Here is a 24544-nt window from a genome sequence, read left to right as displayed (position 1 = left end):
TAATTGAAAGCTCAATAGTCTTTCTCCTGTGCAGCATTGCTTCCAGCTCAGACACATATATAAGAAATGCTTTTTGATCACTCTTTCTACTGTTGTTTGTCAAAACCATGTATGATTGAGAACTGAGTCATTTCCTGACCTCCTAAATCCCGTTTGACCTATAACCCAGAGATAACAGCATGATTAGCAAAGACATCCAAGCTTTTGACCAACAAAATGCCATGGAAATTATCTCAGGCACACGTTTGTATGCACTTACCTCGGCAGAAATCCATGAGAATTAGAACTTCCCACACATCGCCACTACTCACATTGTTGATACTAGAATCAATGTAGCCAACAATGTTCTTGTGTCCCGACAGGTCCCTCTGTGAACACAACAAACACATATTAGGCACTTCTCTCAAAGGGAGATAAGATCAAAATGTCTGCCTAAAGCCCGCGTCTGACCATTTCAGTAACTCCCCATTGCCTCTAAGTTAAAAGGTGAAATTTAATATCCGTCACCACTCAAATCCAAGAATCTTTCCGGACTTATTTTACATTAGATTCTCCGCTCATTTAACATCTGTTCTAGCAAAATTAGCTTTTATTTTCTTAGAAGGAATTCTCTATAGCAATCTTTAGACAGGCTACCCTACCCCCCAGCCATAGCTGGAAAATACTTCTAGAATCCTTCACTCTCTTCAAGCATCGGCTGAAATACTGAAGAACTGTCCAGTTCAGTGCTCTCTGACTCCTCAAATCATATTTATTTACTTGTATCATTTCTAATGCAATGTTAACTCCTTAAGTGTGAAAGCTGTTTTTTATTCATTTTATCTATATATCTAGCACACTGTGAGGTGAAGAGAAGCAGGGTGGAATTAGACCTGAGATTTGTGAAATGCCTGCTAACAAAGCAGATGGTCAACTGTTCTGCTGCCTAGTCTTAAGGAACTTTCCCAGGGTCAGTCAGTCTATATCGAAGGAAGAATCTGGATCTGAGGTCTGTTATCTGTAATACCAGTTTGCCTCTCCATAAATAACAAGTTAAAGACATGTAAAGACAAGTTGAAGGAACTAGACAAATTTAGCATGGAGAAAAGATTCAGAGGAAATATATGATATATCCACTCTATCCAAAAGTGAAATGAACTGCGCTCTGAGAAGTGACAGGTTTCTTCTACTTTTAAGTCTTCAGCAAAAGCTGGTTGGCTGTTACAATGGAGATTCCTTTTATATACGTGTAGAATCTCATAAAGTGCTTCTAAATCAAAAGGTGACTGAGAAACAAGTGCATGAAGGGAGGCAGCAGCTTTGGGAAGCTCCAAGAAGGTAAGGTTTCTCAAATTAATGGGAATTTCATTTCAATTCTTGAGCATCTTCTGCTCCCTAAGGCCAAACAGAACAAGTCTGATCCCTTCTCCGCATATTGCTCAACAAACATCTGAAGACAGCTATCATTTACTCTCCCCAATTTTTTTTTTTCTCCAGGCTAATCTGTCTAGTTTCTTCAACTTATCCTTATATATCATATTTGTGAAAAGACAAAGTGACATTGCGGATATAGCTCCACTTGTTATTGTTAACAGGCATTTGTTCCATAAACTGCCAAAGGCAAGATTTGAACTCAATTCCCCCCGTGTTAAGATAATTTTTATTGCTATTTCAAATTGCCGCTGTCTTTGCAAAGTAGCAGATGCTTAACAAATGCTTACAAATTGATATAAAATTCCCATTAGCTTTAGAAACCTCAAAATTACTCAAAGCTGTTACCTCTCATGAAGTTGGCCTTTCTAGCCCCCTCTTCACAAACTCAATTGACAGCTATCTTCTCCCTTTGACTCAGAATCACAGATTTTAAGATTATGCCATTGAGTGCCCCCATACAGAGAAGGAATCTCCACTATAACATGCACAAAAAGCAATTGACCAGCCTTTGTTTGAAGGCTTCTAAGTAAGAGGAACACATAACTGCTCAAGGTCAATCATACCATTTTTAGACAATACTAATTTTTTTTTTAATTCAATGGTATTTTATTTTTTCAAATACATGTGAAGATAGTTTTCAACATTCATTTTTGCAATTTTGAGTTCCAATTTTTTTTTCTCTTTCCCTTTCTCTTTTACCTCCCTCCTCCCCAAGACATCAAGGAACCTGATATAGATTTTATATATATATATATATATATATATACAATCACTTTAAACATATATCCATATTTGTAATGGTGTGAAAGAAAAATCAGAACAAAAGGGAAAAACCATGAGAAAGAAAATGCAATAAAAATGGTGAAAATAGAATTCTTTGATCCTCATTCAGTTTCCATAATTCTATCTGTGGATGCAGATGGCATTTTCCATCCCAAGTCCATTAGAATAGCCTTGAGTCATTTTATTGCTAAGAAGAGTCAAATCCATCACAGCTGATCATCACGTGATAATAATATTGGTATTATGTACAAAGTTCTCTTGGTTCTGTCACTTCACTAGGCATCAATTTAGGTAAGTTCAGACTTTTCTGAAATCAACCTGCTCATCATTTCCCATAGAACAATATTTCATTACAATCATATACCATAACTTATTTAGCCATTCCTCAATTGAAGAGCATCCACTTAATTTACAATTCTTTGCCACCTCAAAAAGAGCAGCTATAAATATTTTTGCACATGTAGGTCCTTTCCCCTCTTTTATAATCCTTTTGGGATACAGATCCAGTAGTGACACTGGACAGCACTAATTATTACTAGAGTTTTTTTTGATTATCAAGCCTAATTTACTTCTTTTCATCTTCCATCTGTGGGTCCTGCTTCTGCTCCCTTGTGCCAAACATTGTAATGTCTGGACTAGCTTTCTGGAGGATCTCTGTGTCTGTGTCTGAGTCTGAATCGAGCTTGAGCACACATTCACTCAAATCTTGAATCTGCTTATTTCAAATCCTCTTGGCCCTTATATACCTTAGTACAATTACATCATTACAGCACACTGAGCATGTGTCAACTGTAGAGACATTACATCACCATACTAAGGGCTAAATATATAAACTAGAGAACCATTATCTCATCAATCACACTGAGTAAATACCCTGTTATAAGTATCCTTGTTTCAAGTATACTTTTCCAGAGTTCCATCCCTCTAAAAAACATAACACCTGATCCCTTCTCCCATGATCCCATAACAGTTCTGCAAATATCTGAAGATAGCTATCATATATTCTGAATCTTCTTTTCTCTAGGCTAAATCTGTCCAATTCCTTCAACTTATATATCATAAAATCAAAGTCCTTCTCATTCTAAAGTCTTTCTCTGGATATGCTCCATTTTCTCAATGTCCTTTCAAAACTTTAGTGCCTAGAAAATGAACACAATATTCCAGATGAGGTCTGACAAAGAGAGGCTGTAATCTGACTGTCATCACCCTCTACCTGGAAGCTGTATCACACTTAAAACTGTTGCTGAGCTTTCAAGTCCACTCCCAGATGTTTTTCAGAAGGGCTATCTAATCCTGTCATTCTCATCTAATACTTATGAAGTTGATTTTATTGTACCCAAGTGCAAGACTATTTACAGTGATCCCTATTGAATTTCAAATTATTAAATTCAGTCCAAAGCTCCAGACTATCAATATTCTTTTGGAGAAGAAATGGCCAGTTAGTTAGAAGTTGAATAAGCAGAAAGTCATCAAATAAAGTTGTTGTTTGTTAGGAAATTGTGATAGTCAAGGTAAAATAAAGACTGCCAGATGAGATTAAATAATATGACTGCAGCTGGTCCTATCAGGATGGTTGCATGACTTTTTCCACTAGCATTCAGTATGAGAGAAGTAGGACCAGAGAAAGCAGATTATGAGGATGATCTTGGGTGAAAAATTGGCAAGAAACACAGGACAAAGGATTCAGTGGTGGATGGAATATAATTGGACTGATCAAAAATAACATGAGCATAGAGAAGACAATGATGAATTAGGACCACAGTAAAATATGGAGGGACTGGAAGTTATTGTGAAGATAAAGAATAGGTTTAGCAGAAGTGAGGCAAGCGATAGGACATCACTGGAAAGGAGATTTTTAACATTATCAACCATGGAAATGATATAATTATAATAATGAAATCTTTGGTTGAGGTACACTTATTGGTGACCAAGATAGAGCGAAGTTATGGGAATGGAAATTGAAGAAATTGATGAATTTGCAACTTTAGGTTCTGGAGGGGAAATCCACATACATGTCTCCAACCATAAATAGAGATGAAGAAGATAAGGTAACAACAAGGAAGAATCCTTCCAACTCTGAATCTGATCCTTTGAATTTTATCTTTGCTCTCGTTAAATATCATCTCGTTCTCTTCAGCCCATTGTCCTATTTGGTATTTTTTTGGATCCTTTGCCACTATCATCCATTGTGTTATCTATCTCTCCCAATTCTATTCTAGCTGCAAATTTAGTAAGTCAGTCTTCTGTGGCTTCATCGGAGTCATTGATAAAAGTTGGATAATACCAGGCCAAGGTCAGATCTCTGGGACATGAGAGATTACCTTCTAAGTTTTGATTTTCTCCAGAGGACACTGCCTCCCTGGTCACCCTCTCCACTGGAAGTTATTTCTGAAGGTTGACATTGAAAAATGAAATTAACCTCAGGTCATTCATTCTAACTGCTCCTGGATAATGACAAAGCCATGAGAGAAGACCTTAGCCTTTTGAAGGCTCTGCTTGAGGCAATATCCACTCAGTGATTAAGGCTAAATAAAAACCAAAGGGGTGGAGGTGGGGGTCCAAAATGTGAAAATCAACAGAATGGTCAAGTAAGTCTGAGAAAGGGCCATTGAGTTTAACAGTTATGAGAAATCTACTAACTTCCTTCTCCTCCACTCTACAGCTCAAAATCTCACTTCATCGCCTTTATATATATATACTCTCTTTATTTCAGTCTCTGTCAAAAAGATAAATCTTCATGTCAAAGCTTACAGATACTCTTAATTCCATCCCTTCCCACTTCCTCTGGATGCTCACTTCTGCAATCGTTCCCTCTCTCTCATCCATAATCTCTCTTTATCCAGTGGTTCTCTTTCCTTGATGCTTACAAATATACTTAGATTTTTAGATTTCATCTGTCCTTTAACATTTTTTATTGATTTCTCCATTTCATCTTCTCCCTTTCACAGCTAAAATCCTGGAAAGGACTACCTATTAATCTCATTGCCTTTATATCCTCATATTTCATTGTGTTCTCAATCCCTTATAATCTGGTTTCCAATACCATCTCTCCACTCATTACTCTATCATTTTTGGTCTTCCATGTTACTGCTTCCATAATAGTGCTTTTTTTTTTTTTTGGTTCTTCTATCAGTTGATCAGCTTATTTTTATTTTCCTGTTTTCATCCACAAAAACTGTTTATATCCCAGTACTCTGTCCTGGACTCTCTCCTCCTCTCTCTATACTTGCTCTGAGTTATTTCATGAATTTCCAAGGGTTTGATTATCATCTCTATGTAGATGACTCCCAAATGCACATATCCAGCTATAATTTCTTTTCTGACTTCTAGTCCCATATTACCAACATCTTCACCTGGTTGTCCCATATGCATTTCAAACTCAATATGTTGAGAAATGGGAAAGTACTGATTTGTATCTTTTGATTTTGTTTTATTTTAAGACTAGTATATCATTGTATATATATATATATATATATATATATATATAGTATTTAATTTATACTTTAACACAGTGATCATCAAACTTTTTAAATAGGGAAGCCAGTTCACTGTCCCTCAGACTGTTGGAGGCCCGGACTATAGTAAAAACAAACACTCACACACTGTCTCCACCCCTCAGCCCATTTGCCATAACTTGGCGGGCTGCATAAACATCCTTAGCCCAAAGCATCTGGCCTGCGGGCCGTAGTTTGAGAACCCATGCTTTAAAACATATGTAACATGTATTGGTCAACCTGCCATCTGGGGAAGGGGGTGGGGAGGAGGGGAAAAATTGGAACAAAAGGTGTGTCAATGCTGTAAAAATTACCCATGCATATATATCTTGTAAATAAAAAGCTATAATTAAAAAAAAAAAAAAAAAAGACTAGTATGTCATCTCTGAAGTGTTAGGTAATGTGATCTAAATTAAACTATTTTTAAGAGTTCTGTCTTTATTATCCAAGAAGACCTGGAATACTGACATATAATGACCAGGTGATCCTGGTCAAGTTAGTTAACTTCTGAAACTCTGAAAGATGGTTAAGTAGCAGAAAAAGTTCTGACCTGTACTGCTAAATGGAATTTCTTCACCTGGAAATAGTTCTCTATTCAATTAAATAGTTCTTTATCATCTCTCATCATTCAATGAAAATTTAATGAATTTTCTATCATCAACTCTCAATGAATAGTTCTTTATTCACTGAAATCACCGGTCTTATTCCTATCCACTTAAAAAAAAAAAAAAAATGGGAATGATGATATAAGGCAATTGCCCTTAAGGATGTAGCCAGGATCACACAGCTGGTTAAGTGTCTGAATCTGCATTTGAACTCAGGTCCCCCTGACTCTAGATCTGGCATTCTATCCACTGCTCCATCTACCTACCCCTTTACAATTTTTTTTTTCCCTGAAGCAATTGGGGTTAAGTGACTTGCCCAGGGTCATACAGTTAGGAAGTATTAAGTGTCTGAGACCAGATTTGAACTCAGGTCCTCCTGACTTCAGGACTGGTGCTCTATCCACTGTGGCACCTATCTGCCTCCCCCTTTATAATTTTTTTAAACAAATAAAGGCCTAGGAAATTGATGGTTACAAATGTGATGGGTTTGAATATAAACGTTACCATAGGACACACAGATAAAATACAGCCTTACAACTGAACCATAATAATCACTAAACTCAGAGACCTACTACCTAATGATAATGATAGAGCACCTTAAGAATAAATTCATTTATTAAGACTAATGAATCAACTTCCTGAAAGCTGAAATCATCACAAACCATAACAAAGTTACAGAAAATCTGGGGCTGAGATAACTTCCCTCTGGATTTTTCTAATACCATTTTCTAGCTTGGGAATCAGCCTGTCTACCCTTATCACTAAATTTCAAAATGAACTTGCAAAACATGTTTATTTTTCATTTTATGCGTGTAAAAGAACAACTTGGATTTCAGGTATTTACTTTAAAACCTTAGAGGTATCTGGTCAATTTATTAGCTATAGTCCCTCTGACATTTTCAATCAGTTTGTCTCATTTTTATTCTCTGAACAAGCAGGGCTCCTTATTTCCACAATGCCTGAAGGTTATGTTTAGATTAACTATTCTCTTCCAAATAGTTTTTATCATCCCTTTAGAGCTTTTGCACTGAATTCTATTAGGGACAATTTATATAGAGCTGTCCAATGCCAGGTGAAATTAAGGAGCTGGAAATTCCTCGTCCAAGCAATAAATGATTGATGCAGAAGGAATAGTGAGTGCCAGATAAAAATAGAAGTCAAGGAATTGGGTTTTCTTCCCTCAGGTTGGCCTGAGATATTTAGCACCTGTGTAATACTGGGAAAATCACTTGATCTCTTTCTTTTTTAGTCTTTTCTTCTGTAAAAGGGGAATAATAATAGTACCTACTCCTCAAAGTTGTTATAAGGATAACTGAAATGTGTAAATCTTAAAAGTGATATATATATATATATAGGGTAGCTATTATTGGCTAAAGATTTTTTCTTGTACAATAAAATACAGAATTTGGATCCCAATGGCCACCTAATCTATCTCATATCTGAACAATAATTTCTCCTACATTATACCTAACAAAGAATTTTGCAAATTTTGCATGAGGGAGAACTCTCTACCTCCCAAAGCAACTTATTCCACTTTTAGATAGCTCTACTTATCAAAATGTGTTTCTTTGCCTGCCACCTGTACCTATTGCTTCCAATTCTGTTTTCTAGAGTCGAGTTGAATGAGTATAATTTCATTTTTATGCAACGACAGTTTCTTCTCTAGGCTAAACCATCACCCATCTTCATATGGCATGAGCACAATGACCTTTATCATCCTAGTTAGTGTCCAGCTTCTCTTTCCTTAATGGTGATAAACCCAGAAAGGTAACACTAGGTGGGAACTGATCAAGACAGAGTTCTCCTTATTCCAAGGTACCATACCACTATTAATTCCATGTAACATTGCATTTGCTCACTGATGACTCAAAAGGAAATGGCAACCACAAGAGACTTACTGGCCTTAGAGACAAAAAAACCTGAGCTGATGTCTCAACTCCATTTACAAACTGTAAGACCTCAAGCAAATCACTTTTTCTTCATTGTAAAATGATGGGGTTGGACTCCATGACCCCTAAATTCCATCCTAGCTCTAAAATTTATGAATCACATAAATTTCTATCATTCTCATGCCAAATCTGACCCTCCCTGAATTTGTTTTTATTTGGAAAATGAGATTTATTTAAGGGAGTGGATGGAAATGAAGTTGATTTTCTGAAGCCAAAATGAATCAGAGATTCTTTTAGGTCATGTCCTCTAGAGGGTCCAGATGAAAGAACAAATGGTGCCTTTACATTTAATGAAACACAAATCAGCTGTGGTCCATCTGATGTGGTCTATAAATCCTAAGAAAAAATAATTGGGAATCTGAAAAAAAAATCTGGGTTAATGCCAAATAAGAAAAATAGCCACAATCTATTAGTGAGAATCCATTTATCTGTCAGCCAGAGCAAGATAATTTTCTAAAATGGGACCTCTGTGCAATTAACTAAGAAGCATCAATAAAGCCGAGTGATCAAACCCCAAATACACTGCAATCTCACTTACTTCATCTATCGAAGACTCAAAGCATGAAAGAGACATATATTCTTGTTCTGCAAATATGGAAAGTAAGACCAAAGGCTGCAGCGCATATACATATGGTCTTCACAGATCTAAATATCAAAAGGAGCAAGAGACTTCAAAAACAATCTAATCCAATTCATTCATATTACAGATGAAAAAAAACTGAAGTCCACTTGGAGTACAAATAAAAAAATATATTAAAAAAAAGAAGTAAAAAACTATGGGGATGGAATATTTCATAGCTTTGCAAACTGAGGCAAACAGGGTTCAGGGATTTTTCCAGGGTCATACAGCTAATAAGTATCTCTGGCCAGATTGGAAATTGGGAAGATGAATCTTTCCAACTCTAGACCTGGCACTCTAGCCATTGTGCCACCTTGTTACTCCAACAGGATAGTACAGAGACACATTATTTCCATAGATGGTACAGGCCTTAGGACAAATCATATTATGGAGCTTCTCCTTTCAACTCAACAGAAATAAATGCCAGAATATTAATATTACCTGGTCTAATCTTTCACTTTAAAAATTGTTTTTTGGAAAGTTACTAAAGTGTCAGAAAGTATTAAGGGTCCAAACAAGGACTTGAATGGCGTAGTGGAAAGTGCCCGTGTTCTCCCATCAGAAGAATAGGGCTCAAATCTCACCTGAGTGACCTTGGACAAAACACAAGTCTTATCTGTAAAATGAAGATGTTGAACCAGATTTCTCTAAGGTCCCACTGAATTCTAGAGCTATGATTTTCCAGCTTGAAATCCATTCCTCTCTTTTCACTACCACTTGCTGGAGAAAGCTCCTTCACAGTTTTTTCTTCCCCAGAGAGCAACAAAGGAACCCTGCCCCCTATCTTTGCTTTGCCTTGCTCTTGGGATGGCCATACCCACGAATTTCAAAAAAATTAATTATCCTCTTAGAGAAAAGATTCCTCTGACTGAATACACTCTGTATGACTTTGTTTATTCCATTCAATTTTTAAAGAACTGAAGTATAGAAATAATATCATCATCATCATCATCATCATCACTATCATTACAATAACAAATTGTATTTTATTAAGTAATTTGCTTAACTTTCCTATTGCATGACATATAAATACTACCTACATGTTATCCACAAAGAAGCAGAATTGTCTAATATCACAATTACTAAAGGTTAGAACCATAACTAGAATCCAGGTCTTCTCATTTCTAGTTCTTCCTCATTCCTGTGTTCCTTTCACTATATCCCAATGCATTTCCCACAGTCACAAAAAAGAGTTAAATTCTGAAACCAATAGAATCATAGAATCTCCGAGATCTTTCATCTCTTGCTTATACCACTCCTTCTCCTTCATGTCCCAGCAACATTTTCACCCAGAAAATGCCTATATTCCTATAGCTTTTTCTTGATAGAAGATCCTTCTATCCATAAAGCCCCATCTTCTAGCCAAATTTTTCAGGTAAATCTATTTTAATGAAGTGTCAAAGCCAGTCAGGTTCACTTCTTTACTTTTCTCACTGAATGTTTTGTCCCACCTAATCTCCAGCTGAAATCCCCTCACTAATATTCCTGGAAGGGTGTTATTTAGCTTTTGCTTCAAACTTCCAGGGATTGGGACTTACTACATCCCTTGAGGCATTTCTAATTTGTAGGCAGTTTTTCAACCTTCCATCCATGGTTTAACCCAATCACCAAGCTGTTATCTTCATGGATTCCAAAGCTTTTTCACAAAAAGAGTCTAATACCCACCACTGAAAGTCAGTCAAGGTATATTTTTCTACATTGCCTGTAGAAGCTCCTAAGGAATCTGGATGAAGTGATAGAATAGAGAAATGATCCTATTTGTCATCTTCCAAGGTATCAAATATAAGGGAAAGTTATATAGATTTACATTTGTAATGATGCTTTAGACACAAGAAATAATTAACTAAAAGGAAAAGGATATTTAAGTTTCTTTGCTTAAGATCTAATATCTAAGATAAATATGTGGAATTTATATATTCTTATATATTTGTATCAATTCCCTATATTTATATCATTTATCATTGTTTTATAAATATTTAATTGAAATGAATAGACTTACCATGATCTGGATTTCTCTCTTGCATACTTGGAGGTCATGTTCATTGTTGACAAACATGCGTTTGAGGGCACACTTCATCCCATTGCTTGTTCTCACTAGGAAGACAATGGCAAATCCCCCTAGGAAAGAAACAGACAGTCTTTTCAAAGTCCCAATCTTGGCACAGCTAAGTTAGGTTCAAATGTGGTGTTTTTACTAGATCTACAGTATTAAGAATGATTTAGGAGTAGGAGAGAGGATTTCCTGCTTCTCCTATGCACAGTGAAACGTACTAAATAAAGTTAGAAAAATATGGAGAAAATATCAAGGATAAGAAATCAATCACTGATCTGAAACATTTATTAAGAATCTACTGTATACTCAGAGCTAGATACTGGAGAATTTAAGTATAACAAATCAACAAACAAAAAGTGAAAAATACCCCCCCTCTCACTTTTTTAGCAGACTAGTCATCCATATTATTGGGAATTAAGTCAATACAGGAAGTTTTGTTAAAGCTGAGGTATTTACTATTTAGCCAAACCTGATATGATCAAATCAAAATAATGATCAAAAATGCTCCATTTTGAAGAAGGCTAGGGAAGGGAAGGGTCAAGTTTTCCTCTTCCCCTAAAAAGTACAAGGCTCGAATGGCTCACAGTCATGGGACACAAACTCCCATATTACCTATGTGTACTTGTGTGGTTACTTCATTCAAGACTTATGAATGGCCCAATTACTAAATCATAACAGAGCAATTCCTAAAAAATAAAAATTTGAGGAAACCAAATTAAATGACTTGGGGACAAATATTTTTGGCATGCCAATAACAAATTGTTTTGCCTAACTACGCATATTTGTTAAAAGGGTTTTTATTTTGTTCTGTTTTGGAAGAGGATAGTGGTGATACTGAAACTTGGGAGGGAAAGAAAACAAATGCTTGTTAATTGAAAAGAAATAAAATTTAATTAAAGAGGAGGGTAAGTCATTTAACCTTTGAACCTCAATTTTCTCATCTATAATATGAGGGGTTTTGACAAATATGAACGGTTTTTAAGGTCTCTGAGGTCTCTTTCCATTCTATAAAGTCTATAAAGACTTTATATTCTTAAAGGTGAAATTCATCATATAATTACAAATTAGCAATATACAGAACAAACGCAAAAACAAAAGCAAGGTGGTTAAATACAAAGTTTTTTTTTTTTGTTTTTTTTTTTTTAAGGAGAATGCTAGCAATTGGAATTATCAGAAAAGTTTTCAGAGTGAAAGGTGGTAAATGAGCTGTAGCATTTAGAAAGAGGCAAATAGAAGAGATCTGATACCCAAAATTCAGAAGTAATTGAACATAGTACTTAACAAACTAGAGGGCACCAACTACTTGGATAAAGTATTCAACAAAAACTTCTAGAAAAACTGGAAAGAATCTGGGATAGACTAGGCTTAGAGCAACATCTTATACCATACATTACAATGAGCTCCAATTGCATATATCACCCATAAACTAATTAGCCAGGCAGGGAAGGGGATTACTCTTCACAATTATGGCTAAGAGAAGGATTCTTGATCAAATAAGGAAAAAGTCTCACAAAAGATGGAATGAACAATTTTGATTACATGTACTTCAACTAAAAAAACTTATTCACTTATATAATGCTCTGGACAAGCCATTTAACCTCAGTTTTTTCATCTGTAAAATGAACTGGAGGACGAAATTGCAAACCATTCCAGTAAATCTGCCAAGAAAACCACAAATAAGGTCATGAAGAATCAAAGATGATCAAATAACAGTAAAAATCATCCACAGTACATTAAATAAAAAAGAAAGATGAAGATGTTGACCCCAGAGCCATTTCTGAGCTCCAATCAAAAAGATGAGAACAATAATAATAAAAGTTTATGTAGTCCATTAAGATTTGTAAACTGCTTTAATGCTCACAACATTCCTACCAGAAAGGCAATCTTGGTCTCATTATTTGTCGCCATTTACAGACAAGGAAACTCAAGTCTTATAGAAATAAATAACTTGCCCAGAATCTTACAAATAGTTCCAGAGACTGAATTCAGAGCAGCTAGGTGGCCCAGGGGACAGTGCTAGGCCTGAAGTCAGGAAGACTCCTTTTCCTGTGATGATGGGAAATGAAGTGATTTCATTCTGCCTCAGTTTCCTGAATACTACTCAAAAAAAGGAGAATACTACTGACTATAATCAGTGACTGAGAGGCTGCAAGACATCTGTGAAACAAAATGAACAGGCAGAAATGAAACAAGTAATGGGAGAGTTTGGAATTTTCCTGGCAAGGCTATTATTGTATGGTTTCTACTAGCTGAACTTATTATTTGCACTGGGGGCAATTAGAGCATGAACAAGAGTCAGCTAATTACTGGCTAAATACCTGAGAGAGCAGAAGAGGAAGTATAAAAAAAAAGTGCTTTATGAAAGTAAAAATTCCTGAATCCATGACAACAGGACCTAAAAAGACAAAGCACATTCATGGAAGCTTGCCACAGTACTTCCCAAGAGGAATAGTCACAGGAGACAAAGTGATGGAGGCCCTCAATGTCTGGAGGTATGTTGAGTGGGAACATTCACCATTTTAGTGACTTGCAAAGCAAACTACAAATTACACTCTTTGAAAGAGAAAATGATCACAGGACTAAGGGGCATTTGTGCCTCTGCTTTCCAACTTACTAGAAAAGGTAGAAAATTCCTCTGCAGGACAGATGAAAAAAAGAGAGATCATGTTTTAGTGGAAAAAGTATTAGAGGACCTGAATTCAAATCCCAATTGCAAAACCTTGGACCTCAGTTTCTTCATTTGTAAAATGTTGGGGATCTCTAAGGTTCCTTCCAGCTTAGATCCACTGATCCCATGAAAAAAAGAACAAGGAAGAATTAGTTTCTAATGAAACAGAAAGGAATTCAAATCAGAATTATTTAGGATTGCCAAGAAATAAGAAAGTAGAATAAAGTTGTAATGAAAGAGGGAAGAAAATGAAAGGCATTTGGAGCATCTAAAAAAACATGGTAAAAGGTTCTTTACAAAAAAGGATGGTTTTGGACCTTTTGAAGAGTCAGGGGCTTTCCCTTTCCCCACGAAAGGATAAAAGAACTTTACAAATGTCACCAGGATCTGTCACTGATTTAATGGAAAAGAAAAGATACTTTTGGGATAGGACGAAGGGGAATGGAAGCAGCCATGTGTATTCCCATGTTTGTATTCAAGATGGAATGGAGAACCCTCTGAGAATTCTTAGTCAAACCTGAGGCCTACCATTCACTATGGTGATCCATTTTTGAACTGATAATATTGACAGGAATAATTTGGAAAGAATCTCTAAGGATTATGAATGTTTGGTCAAAAAGTTAAAATACAATTTTTGTATACATATTTATACAGTTATCTTGCTGCACAAGAAAAAATGGATCAAGAAGGAAAAAAACAAAAGAAAAAAAAGAAAACAAAATGCAAGCAAACAACAGAAAGAGTAAGAATGCTATGTTGTGCTCCACACTCAGCTCCCACGGTTCTCTCTTTGGGTGTAGATGACTCTCTTCATCACTAAACAACTGGAATTGGTTTGAATCATCTCTTTGTTGAAGAGAGCCATGTCCATCAGAGTTGAGCATTGTATGGTCTTGTTGTTGCTGTGTATAATGATTTCCTAGTTCTACTCACTTCACTCAGCATCAGTTCATATAAGTCTCTCCGGGACTTTCTGAAATCATCCTGCTGGTCATTTCTTACAGAACAATAATATTCATATTATTTCATAATATGAATATTATTCATATTATGGCATTCATATGCCATAGCTTGTTCAGCCATTCTCCAACTGATGGGCATCCACTTAGTTTCCAGTTTCTGGCCACTACAAAAAGGGCTGCCACAAACATTTTTGCACATGTGGGTCCCTTTCCTTCCTTTAAGATCTCTTTGGGATATAAACCCAGTAGTAACACTACTGGGTCAAAGGATATGGACAGTTTGATAACTTTTTGATCATAGTTCCAAATTGTTCTCCACAATGGTTGGATCTGTTCACAGTTCCACAAACAATGTATCAGTTGGACAGAGTCTTTTCAACAGCAAGATAATTCAGGCTAGTTCCAATGGTCTTGTGATGAAGAGGAGCCAGAAGGAGGACCGTGGGGACTAAGTGTGGATCATAGCATAGTATTTGCACTTTGTTGGATCATAACATAGTATTTTTACTTTGTTGTCGTTGTTTGCTTGTATTTGTTTTCTTTCTCATTTTTTTTTAACTTTTTAATTTGATTTTTCTTGTGCAGCATGATAATTGCGGAAATATGTATAGAAGAACTGCATATGTTTAACATATATTACTTGCTTCTAGGGGAGGGGATAGGGGAAAAAAGGGAGAAAAAAATTTGGAACACAAGGTTTTGCAAGGGTGAATACTGAAAACTATGTATATGTTTTAAAAATAAGAAGCTTTAAATAAACAAAAAGATAAAAATAATTAAAACAAACCAAAAAAAGGAAGTGAACAGTTGTATAAGATAATTATATCAAAGACTTGAACTTGGCATTCTGGAACAATGAAGGACTTTTAGAACAAAGAACATCAAGGCCTGGGAGGAATTTGTTTCCTTGAAGACTGGCTGATCACATTAAATTAAAAGGAAATGGGGAAGAAGGAAAGTGCCCAAATCCAACAAGTATGAAATTAATAACACTAGAGGTCCTCAGTTATCCATAGGAAGCAAAAAGTGGGTAAAAAGCGCTGAAAAAAGTGGGTAAAAGGCGCTGAAACCATACTCCTAGATTCAGATGTCTGAGCACCATTGTGAGGGAGTTGAGCATAGTACTGTCTATGATGACCAATTAACATGAGATTCTCTGATTCTCAGATTCTCAAATAACTACTGGACATCTCTAAGCCATTTTGCCCATTATGTCCAAACTCATCTTTTCCCCTCATAGGAACACCTGCCTCTTCTCTAAATTTCACAATTTTTATAGGCAGGATCAATAGATTACCAAAAATCCAAATACCTGATTTCAGAGTTATCTTTTGATTTTTCAGAGTCTCTCCAACCCCACATTCAATCAGGGGATTTTGCCTCTCCACCATATCTAGCCTCTGGCCTATCCTTTCTATATCCATTTTTATTCATCCTGTTTCAGGCCCTCTTTACTTTTTAGCCTATATACTATACAGGCCTAATAATTGGTCTCGCTCCATCCAAGTTTTCCCCTCTCCAAATCAGTTATCAATCCAATTTTTTACGAGAGACAATTGGTTTAAGTGACTTGCCCAGGATCATACCCTTAGTAATGAGACTACATGTGAACTCAGGTCTTCTGACTGTCCAGCACCAGGGATGGTGCTCTATCCACTGAACTCAGTAACTGCCCCCACATCAATCCAATTTTTCTGAGCTACTTTTTTTAAATGCATAAGACTGATCATATCATTCCATAGCTCAAGACTTTTAAGTGGTTTCCCAATGCCTACCATATAAAATAGCAACTCTTTTTTTCTTTCTTTCTTTTTCTTTTTTTTGGCTGAGGCAATTGGGGTTAAGTGGCTTGCTCAGAGTCACACAAACTGAAGGAGACAATAAAGACTTTGGACTTTAGCCCTGATTATTCTTGTGGTGATTATTCTGCTGAGGCCAAGGCTGGTCCGAAGGCCTTCCAGAAAGCTAGTCAGAACATTACATGTAGTCACATAGTAAAAAGACATAAATGATCATTTTAGCTAGTCAGAATCATATTAATATGCAAATGGTTATATAACATTAGCATTTCATATATGAAATTCAATGGTATTTCAATTTCACAGAGTTTTAGAATATTGAAGTTACAGAGGACTTAAAAAAAAATCATCCAGTAAAATGTTCTCATCTTATTGATGAGGAAATTGAGGGTAATAATCACCTAGCTAACCCACAGTTCTGATCTTCTAACTCTCAAAACCTTTTTCCAAAGCATGTTGTATAAAGGAAATTTCATGACATCCTTTGATGTAACTAAATAGATTTTTCTAATTTAGAAGATTAGGAATCACAATCTGTGACTGATAATTTTCCTGAACTAGAATTGAAATGGCAGGTCCTATAGAGGTGGGATTATAGCTCTTTTGAAATTATTTCTAAAATATGAAGTAAAATATATAATAACACTCAGTCTTTTTTTCAGTTTTGTTCTACTCTTCATGATCCTATTTTTTCTTAGCAGAGTAGTTCTCCAGCTCCTTTCAGAGGTGAGTAAACTAAGGCAAATAAGGTTAAGTGACTTGTTTAGGTCACACAATCAATAAATATCTGAGATTGGATTTGAACTCAGGAAGATATATATTCCTGACTTCAGGCTTAGTGAGCTAATCACTAGCTGTCCAGCTGAGGTTAAAACCAGCTTCTAATATTATCTTGATACTTTCGTTGGCAAGTTAGATGAGTATAAGTAACCTTAAAACCCATGATTCTCTCTGTTTAAATCTTATGAACTTTTGCCCTTTTTAAGTTACTTTTTAAGTTTTTAAGTCTAATTCTGCCTTTCCCAATACCAAAATGGCCTTGGGCAAATGACTTTCCCTTTATTTCTTCATCTATAAAATTTGAGCTAAAGTTCCTTCCAGCTCTGGAGCTATAGGATCCTAGGATCTCTTCCTATGACTTGTATTTGTAAATCAAATACACCATCTATTTGTAAGTCAAATACACCATCCAATAAATTTTTTTTCTGGAATTTCCACCATTACTAAAAAGTAAGTCTAGTGGCTCAGGTCTGTGTTTCTGGGATAGGTGCCTATAAGTAAGTCGATATGTCAAATAGCATTTGGACAATAGAATTAAAATCATTCTTCAGTGAAATAAATCTTTGTAAACCCTCAAGATTACTAAAACTCTGATCATTTGTGGGGGAAAGGGAGGGAAGTAGCCTTGATGTTTAGTTTCAAGTAATATAAGTTCAGAATAATATCAATTAAGAGTATGATTTGCATACCAAATTCTTGCTTTATGCTGGGAATAAATAAAGTCTGAAAGGATGGAAATCTAGTACAATATTCACTTCTTGTTTGTCTTCCTGATTACTAACATTTTTTTTTCGAAACTAGCTTAATAAAGCTAGAAAATACTTTTGTAGGTAAATGAAAAAAAATGGAAAAAAACATACATATGTGTGTATTTTTGTATGTATGTATGTATATATTCACACACACACATACACACATACACATATATTGACCATTACCCCATCCATGTGAATATGCTCTATCTTCAGCTTTCTTAACATTGCTCCATTCTGGTTTTCTTCCTATCAGATTGCTTCATCATGCATCCCCTTTTCTGAGACAACATTCCCCCTACCCTTTCCAATAGTATTTTATTTTTCCAAATTATAAAGATAATCGTCAACATTCATTTTTATAATACTATATTACAAATCTATTACAAACCTCCTCTTTCCCTAATTCCTCTCCTCCCCAAGACAAGCAAGCAATCTGATAAATTTTAAATATTACAATCCTTTTAAACATAGTTTTACATTTGTCATTGTACCCCCGCCAAAAAAAAAAAAAAAAAAAAAAAATCAGACCAAAAAGAGGAAAAAACAAAAGAAAACAAAAAAGATGAAAATACTATCCTTTGATCCATATCCAGTTTTCATAATCTCTCTGGTTACAATTGGGATTTTCCACCCCAAGTCTACTGGAATTGTCTTAAATCATTGCATTGTTGAGAAGAAGCACGTCTATCATAGTTGATAATCACATGGGGCAAATTCTCATCTTGCTCTCCTAGCCAAAAATCTTCCCCAAACATACAAGGACCCTATTCTACACCTTTCTTTTCTCTCTATCCTCTGAGTGATTTCAACCGCCTCCATGGATTGGATTCTCATTCTATATGATAGATGATTGACTAAGCTATCATCTCTCAAGATCTCCAGTCTCATACCATCCATACCTGTTTGGATACCTGCACCTGCATGCACTATTGACATCTCAAACTCAATCTGTCTAAAACAGAACTGGTTATTCTTCTCCTACCCCCCAACTAAACTTGTCCCTCCACCAAACCTCCCTTTTTCTGTTGAGGACCCCAGTATCTTTCCAGTAATACACATTCAGAATCCCCTAATGCTCCTCAACTCTTATTAATCAAGTGTAGAGAATATGAATCCAGGTGTACTGAAGACACCCTGAAGGAGCATTCCTACTGGTCCTCCCTTGGAGGAGAAGAGGTGTGCCACATAGCATACTGACACATCCATGCCTTATTCTCTGCAAGGATATGATTAAAATGAAATGAAGTATGTTGCAAGGAGACAAAGTTATACTACAATACCAAGAATATTCTCACCTTTTATTTTATTTTCTTCCACTCCCCTCTATCACTTTACAATTTGGACATAGTAAGTAGACTACCTAATGTTCTTGTTACACACCATTCCAGTCCTACCTCCATGTCTTTGCACTGATTGTGACCCATATCTAGAATGTCCTTCTTTCTACCCTTTGCCTCTTAAAAGCCTTCCTTTTTTTCCCCTCTTGCTTTTTTAGCTGCATGTCCAATTCACTGATCTTTTCTTTCTCTATTTTATTTCAAGTAGATATAGAATTTTACCTAAGAACTGCTTTAGCTGAATCCCATAAATTTTGATATAATGTCTCATTATTGTCATTCTTTTGGATGAAATTATTGATTGTTTCTATGGTTTGTTGTTTTACCCACTCATTCTTTAGGATTAAACTATTAAGTTTCCAATTAATTTTTGTTCTATTCATTTAATATTTCTGCTTTTCTGCATTTGATTAAGGTTTTTATGCTCTAATACATGGTCAATTTTTGTGTAGGTTTCATGTACTACCAAGAAATAAATATATTCCTTTCAGTTCCCATTCAATTTTCTAACTTTTCTAAAATTCTATTTTCTTTAACTTCTTTCTTGTTTATTTTGTGGTTCAATTTATCTAGTTCTCATAGAGCAAGACTGAGGTCCCCCCCCCCAACGCTAGTATAGCTTTGCTGTCTATTTCTTCTTGCAACTCTCTTAACTTCTTTAGGAATTTGGAGGCTATGGCATCTTGGTGTATATATGCTTAATATTGATATTACTTCATTTTCTACCCTTTAAAAATTTTAGTTTCCTTCCTTATCTGCATTTATTCTTTCTATGTTTCTGGCTTTGATTGTGAGGTTTGTATGCTCCTAATACATGGTCAATTTTTGTGTAGATGTGAGAAAAGGCATATTGCTTTCTATCTTCATTTAATTTTCTCCAAAAGTGTATCATGCCTAATTTTTCTAAAATTCTATTCATCTCCCTAATTTCTTTCACTTATTTTGTGGTTAGATTTATCTAGTTCTGATAAAGGGAGGTTGAAATCCCCCACTAGTACAGAAATATAAGTAATTCTTCCTGAGACTCATACCTAACTTTTTTCTTTGAATTTGGATGCTATACCTCTTGGTGCATATGTTTTAGTATTGATATTATTTCATTATCTATGGTATCCTTTAGCAAGATGTAGTTTCCTTCCTTATCTCTTTTAATTAGATCTATTTTTGCTTTTGCTTAATCTGAGATCAGGATTGCTGCCCCTGTTTTTTTTGTTTTTTTTTTTTACTTCAGCTAAAGCATAATAGATTCTGCTTCAGCCTTTTACTTTTACGATGTATTTATCTGCTTCAAATGTGTTTGTTGTAAACGGCATATTGTAAGATTCTGGCTTTTAATACAGTCTGCTATCTGCTTCCATTTTATTTTATTTTATTTAGAATTTTTTTCCACAGTATATATGCATGAGTAATTTTTTTATAACATTATCCCTTATATTCATTTTTCCAAATTATCCCCCCCTCCCTCCACTCCCTCCCACCGATGACAGGCAATCCCATACATTTTACATATGTTACAATATAACCCCGATACAATATACATGTGTAAATAACATTTTCTTGTTGCACATTAAGTATCAGATTCCAAAAGTATAAGTAACCTGGGTAGATAGACAGTAGTGCTAACAATTTACATTCACTTCCCAGTGTTCCTTCTCTGGGCGTAGTTATTTCTGTCCATCATTGATCAACTGGAAATGAGTTGGATCTTCTTTATGTTGAAGATATCCACTTCCATCAGAATACATCTTCATACAACATTGAAGTGTACAGTGATCTTCTGGTTCTATTCATTTCACTCAGCATCAGTTGATGTAAGTCTCTCCAAGCCTCTCTGTATTCCTCCTGCTGGTCATTTCTTACAGAGCAATAATACTCCATAACCTTCATATACCATAATTTACCCAACCATTCTCCAATTGATGGACATCCATTCATCTTCCAGTTTTTAGCCACTACGAAAAGGGCTGCCACAAACATTTTGGCACATACAGGTCCCTTTCTGCTCTTTAGTATTTCTTGGGGATATAAGCCCAATAACAGCAATGCTGGGTCAAAGGGTATGCACAGTTTGATAACTTTTTAGGCATAGTTCCAAATTGCTCTCCAGAATGGCTGGATTCTTTCACAACTCCACCAGCAATGTATTAGTGTCCCAGTTTTCCCACATCCCCTCCAACATTCATCATTATTTGTTCCTGTCATCTTAGCCAATCTGACAGGTGTGTAGTGGTATCTCAGAGTTGTCTTAATTTGCATTTATCTGATCAGTAGTGATTTGGAACACTCTCATATGAGTGGATAGAGTTTCAATTTCATCATCTGAGAATTGTCTGTTCATATCCTTTGACCATTTATCAATTGGAGAATGGTTTGATTTCTTATAAATTAGGGTCAGTTCTCTATATATTTTGGAAATAAGACCTTTGTCAGAACCTTTAACTTTAAAAATACTTTCCCAATTTGTTACTTCCCTTCTAATCTTGTTTGCATTAGTATTGTTTGTACAGAAACTTTTTAGTTTGATGTAATCAAAATCATCTATTTTGTGATCAATACTGATCTCTAGTTCTCCTCTGGTCATAAATTCCTTCCTCCTCCACAGGTCTGAGAGGCAGACTATTTTCTGTTTCTCTAATCTATTTATGATCTCATTCTTTATGCCTAAATCATGGACCCATTTTGATCTTATCTTGGTATATGGTGTTAAGTGTGGATCCATATCTAATTTCTGCCATACTAATTTCTAGTTTTCCCAACAGTTTTTTCCAAATAATGAATTTTTATCCCTAATGTTGGTATGTTTGGGTTTGTCAAAGATTAGATTGCTATAGATGTACCCTTTTTTGTCCTTTGTATCTAATCTGTTCCACTGATCTACCGGTCTATTTCTTAGACAATACCAAATGGTTTTGGTGACTGCTGCTATATAATATAGCTTTAGATCAGGTACACTTAGACCACCTTCCTCTGACTTTTTTTTCATTAGTTCCCTTGCAATTCTCGACCTTTTATTCTTCCATATGAATTTTGTTGTTATTTTTTCTAGGTCATTAAAATAGTTTCTTGGGAGTCTGATTAGTATAGCACTAAATAAATAGATTAGTTTGGGGAGTATTGTCATCTTTATTATATTCGCTCGGCCTATCCAAGAGCACTGAATGTCTTTCCAATTACTTAAATCTGACTTTATTTTTGTGGCAATCTCCTTCCATTTTATAGGAGAATTCATCTTATTCACATTCACCATTAAGTTACTAACTCTGTGTTTCCCACCATCCTATTTTTTCCAAGTTTTACTTTTCTCTCTTCTTTCCCCCTTTCCCTTCTCATCCATGTTTTACTTTTGTCTACTTCTCTCAATTAGAAGCCTTCCTTATGCATATGCTGTATGGCCCATTAGAATGTATGTTCCTCTCTTTATGTTTGGATATATGCTTCTCAAATTTTTTCCTTTTTACCTTAGGACAAATTCTATAAAAATTTTCTTAATTTAGAAACTAGTTATTAAAAAGGTTAAAGAATCACAGTCAACCAGACATTTTAGGAACTGAGACTAGAATTCTTATCTCTTGACTCAGTCTAGAGGTTTGTCCTCTGTAGCTCTCTCCATTAAGGGGCTAGGCAGAGACACAACTCTTTGCCTTCACTTCTCTTCACATAGAGATCTACATAGCTATTTAAGTAATTTGATAGAGGCTGCTTTTTTTTTTTTTTTTTTTTTTTTGCCAAGACCCCTCTCCCATTAAGTGAAGGGGGGCAAATGATTGGGAGGGAAATTCGAAAAATTGACTAATGATTTTTTTCACTGTATAATAAAGGGGGGTTGGTCTACATTTGTATAATCCTTTCTGGTTCTAACACCAAGTGACTCTATGACTAATTCCAAGATGCCACCCAAAATCAAAATAATAAAGGCAACAACAACAACAACAATCATTATGACACTTGAGGTTCAGAATCGTCTTGGCAGAAAGTTGGCCCAGGAACAAGCTACCACAGAACCAGGCTGCTCAATTGCCTTCGAATTATTTGAGAAAACAGGGAGGCAGAACTGATTTGATTTTCCATTTTGCATGGAAAGTGTATGTGTTAGAAGTTTTGGGAGGGAAGGAAGGGAAAGAAAAAAACTCCCCAAACTCCAAATTTAGGATTTGAATAGTAATTTGACTAGAGATGAGATATCACTGGGCTGCTGGAAAAGAAAAACAACCAAAATGATTGGAAACACCTGGAGCAACCAGGGAAGGAAATTCTCGCCAGCCCAGAGCAGTGATTGCAAGCTTTGTTGTCAAAGGAGCTTTTGTGATAGTTCCCTGACACATGGATTCTTCTTGGAGCATTTTGAATGCCAAAATGTCTTGTTTTCTTCAGTTTCCTTATCCCATTGGGGAAATATAAATTGCTTCTCTCTCCATCACAAGAATCCCCAACCCTCAGCTCACAATTTTACATGGCTCTCCTTGTTTTCTAAGTAGAAGAAAGACTTGAAGCTACAGGAGCCAGAGATTTATCAGTTTAATTCAATTCAATTCAGCAAACATTTAATTACGTGCCTGCAATGTAGAAGGCATCACATTCAGAATTTGGGATATAAACATGAAAAATCACATAGTCTCTAGCAGGAGTGATCCCACAGAACTGGCTCTGTGGGGATGGATATGCCCACTGGTCTCCCCCTCAGGAATAAGCCCTTCATTTTTCTGAGACAACATAACTCCCAATCAGTCCTCATGCATTTCCACGACCAGGAATTACATCAGAGAAGACTGACCATTAAAGGAGGAGAGGGCAGACTTATGGAAGATCCTCCTTCAATAGCCTATAAAACCTAGAGGAAAATTCCAACCCCTCCCCCTTCTCAGCTTTTTCAACCAGTCAAATGGTGCAGTGGATAGAGCATAGGTCCTAAAGTCAAGAAGATCTGAGTTCAAATCCAGTCTCAGATACTTATTAGCTGTGCGATGCTGAGCAAGTCATTTCACCCTGTTTGCCTCAATTTCCTCATGTATGAAATGATTTGGAAATGTAATTGGCAAACCATTCCAATATCTTTGCCAAGATACTGGAATGGTTTGCCCATCTTTGCCAAGAAAACCCCAAGTGGAGTCAGAAAGAATTGAAAATGACTGATATAACTAAATTTCATTTTTATCCTCACAACAACCTAATAATAGCTACTATTATTACTGTTTCACAAGTTAAAAAAACTCCAGGGCACACACTCAGGTCTTCCTAATACATTCTTCTACCCACTGAATCACTCAGCTGCCTCTTAAACATCATTAAAAGACACAGGGCATCAGCCCCTCAGTCATTTGGGTTAAAAA

General features: G+C 35.8%; 1 protein-coding gene across 11 annotated transcripts in view; it reads right to left on the bottom strand.

The window, feature by feature from the left end:
- The window catches only part of AAK1 (AP2 associated kinase 1), a 229303-nt gene that overhangs the window by 113702 nt on the left and 91057 nt on the right, over window positions 1-24544 (bottom strand). For all 11 annotated transcript variants that reach the window (XM_074287123.1, XM_074287125.1, XM_074287126.1 and 8 more), the window contains exons 3-4: window positions 10863-10981; window positions 260-368 (exon numbers count right to left, since the gene is read on the bottom strand). In XM_074287123.1, coding sequence (XP_074143224.1) covers window positions 260-368; window positions 10863-10981 — 228 coding nt within the window. The remainder of the gene's footprint in view (window positions 1-259; window positions 369-10862; window positions 10982-24544) is intronic.

Source organism: Sminthopsis crassicaudata, chromosome 2 (genome assembly GCF_048593235.1).
Source record: "Sminthopsis crassicaudata isolate SCR6 chromosome 2, ASM4859323v1, whole genome shotgun sequence".
Lineage (NCBI taxonomy): Eukaryota > Metazoa > Chordata > Mammalia > Dasyuromorphia > Dasyuridae > Sminthopsis > Sminthopsis crassicaudata.
The sequence above is the reverse complement of the archived record's forward strand: the minus strand, read 5'-3'. Positions and strand labels throughout refer to the sequence as shown.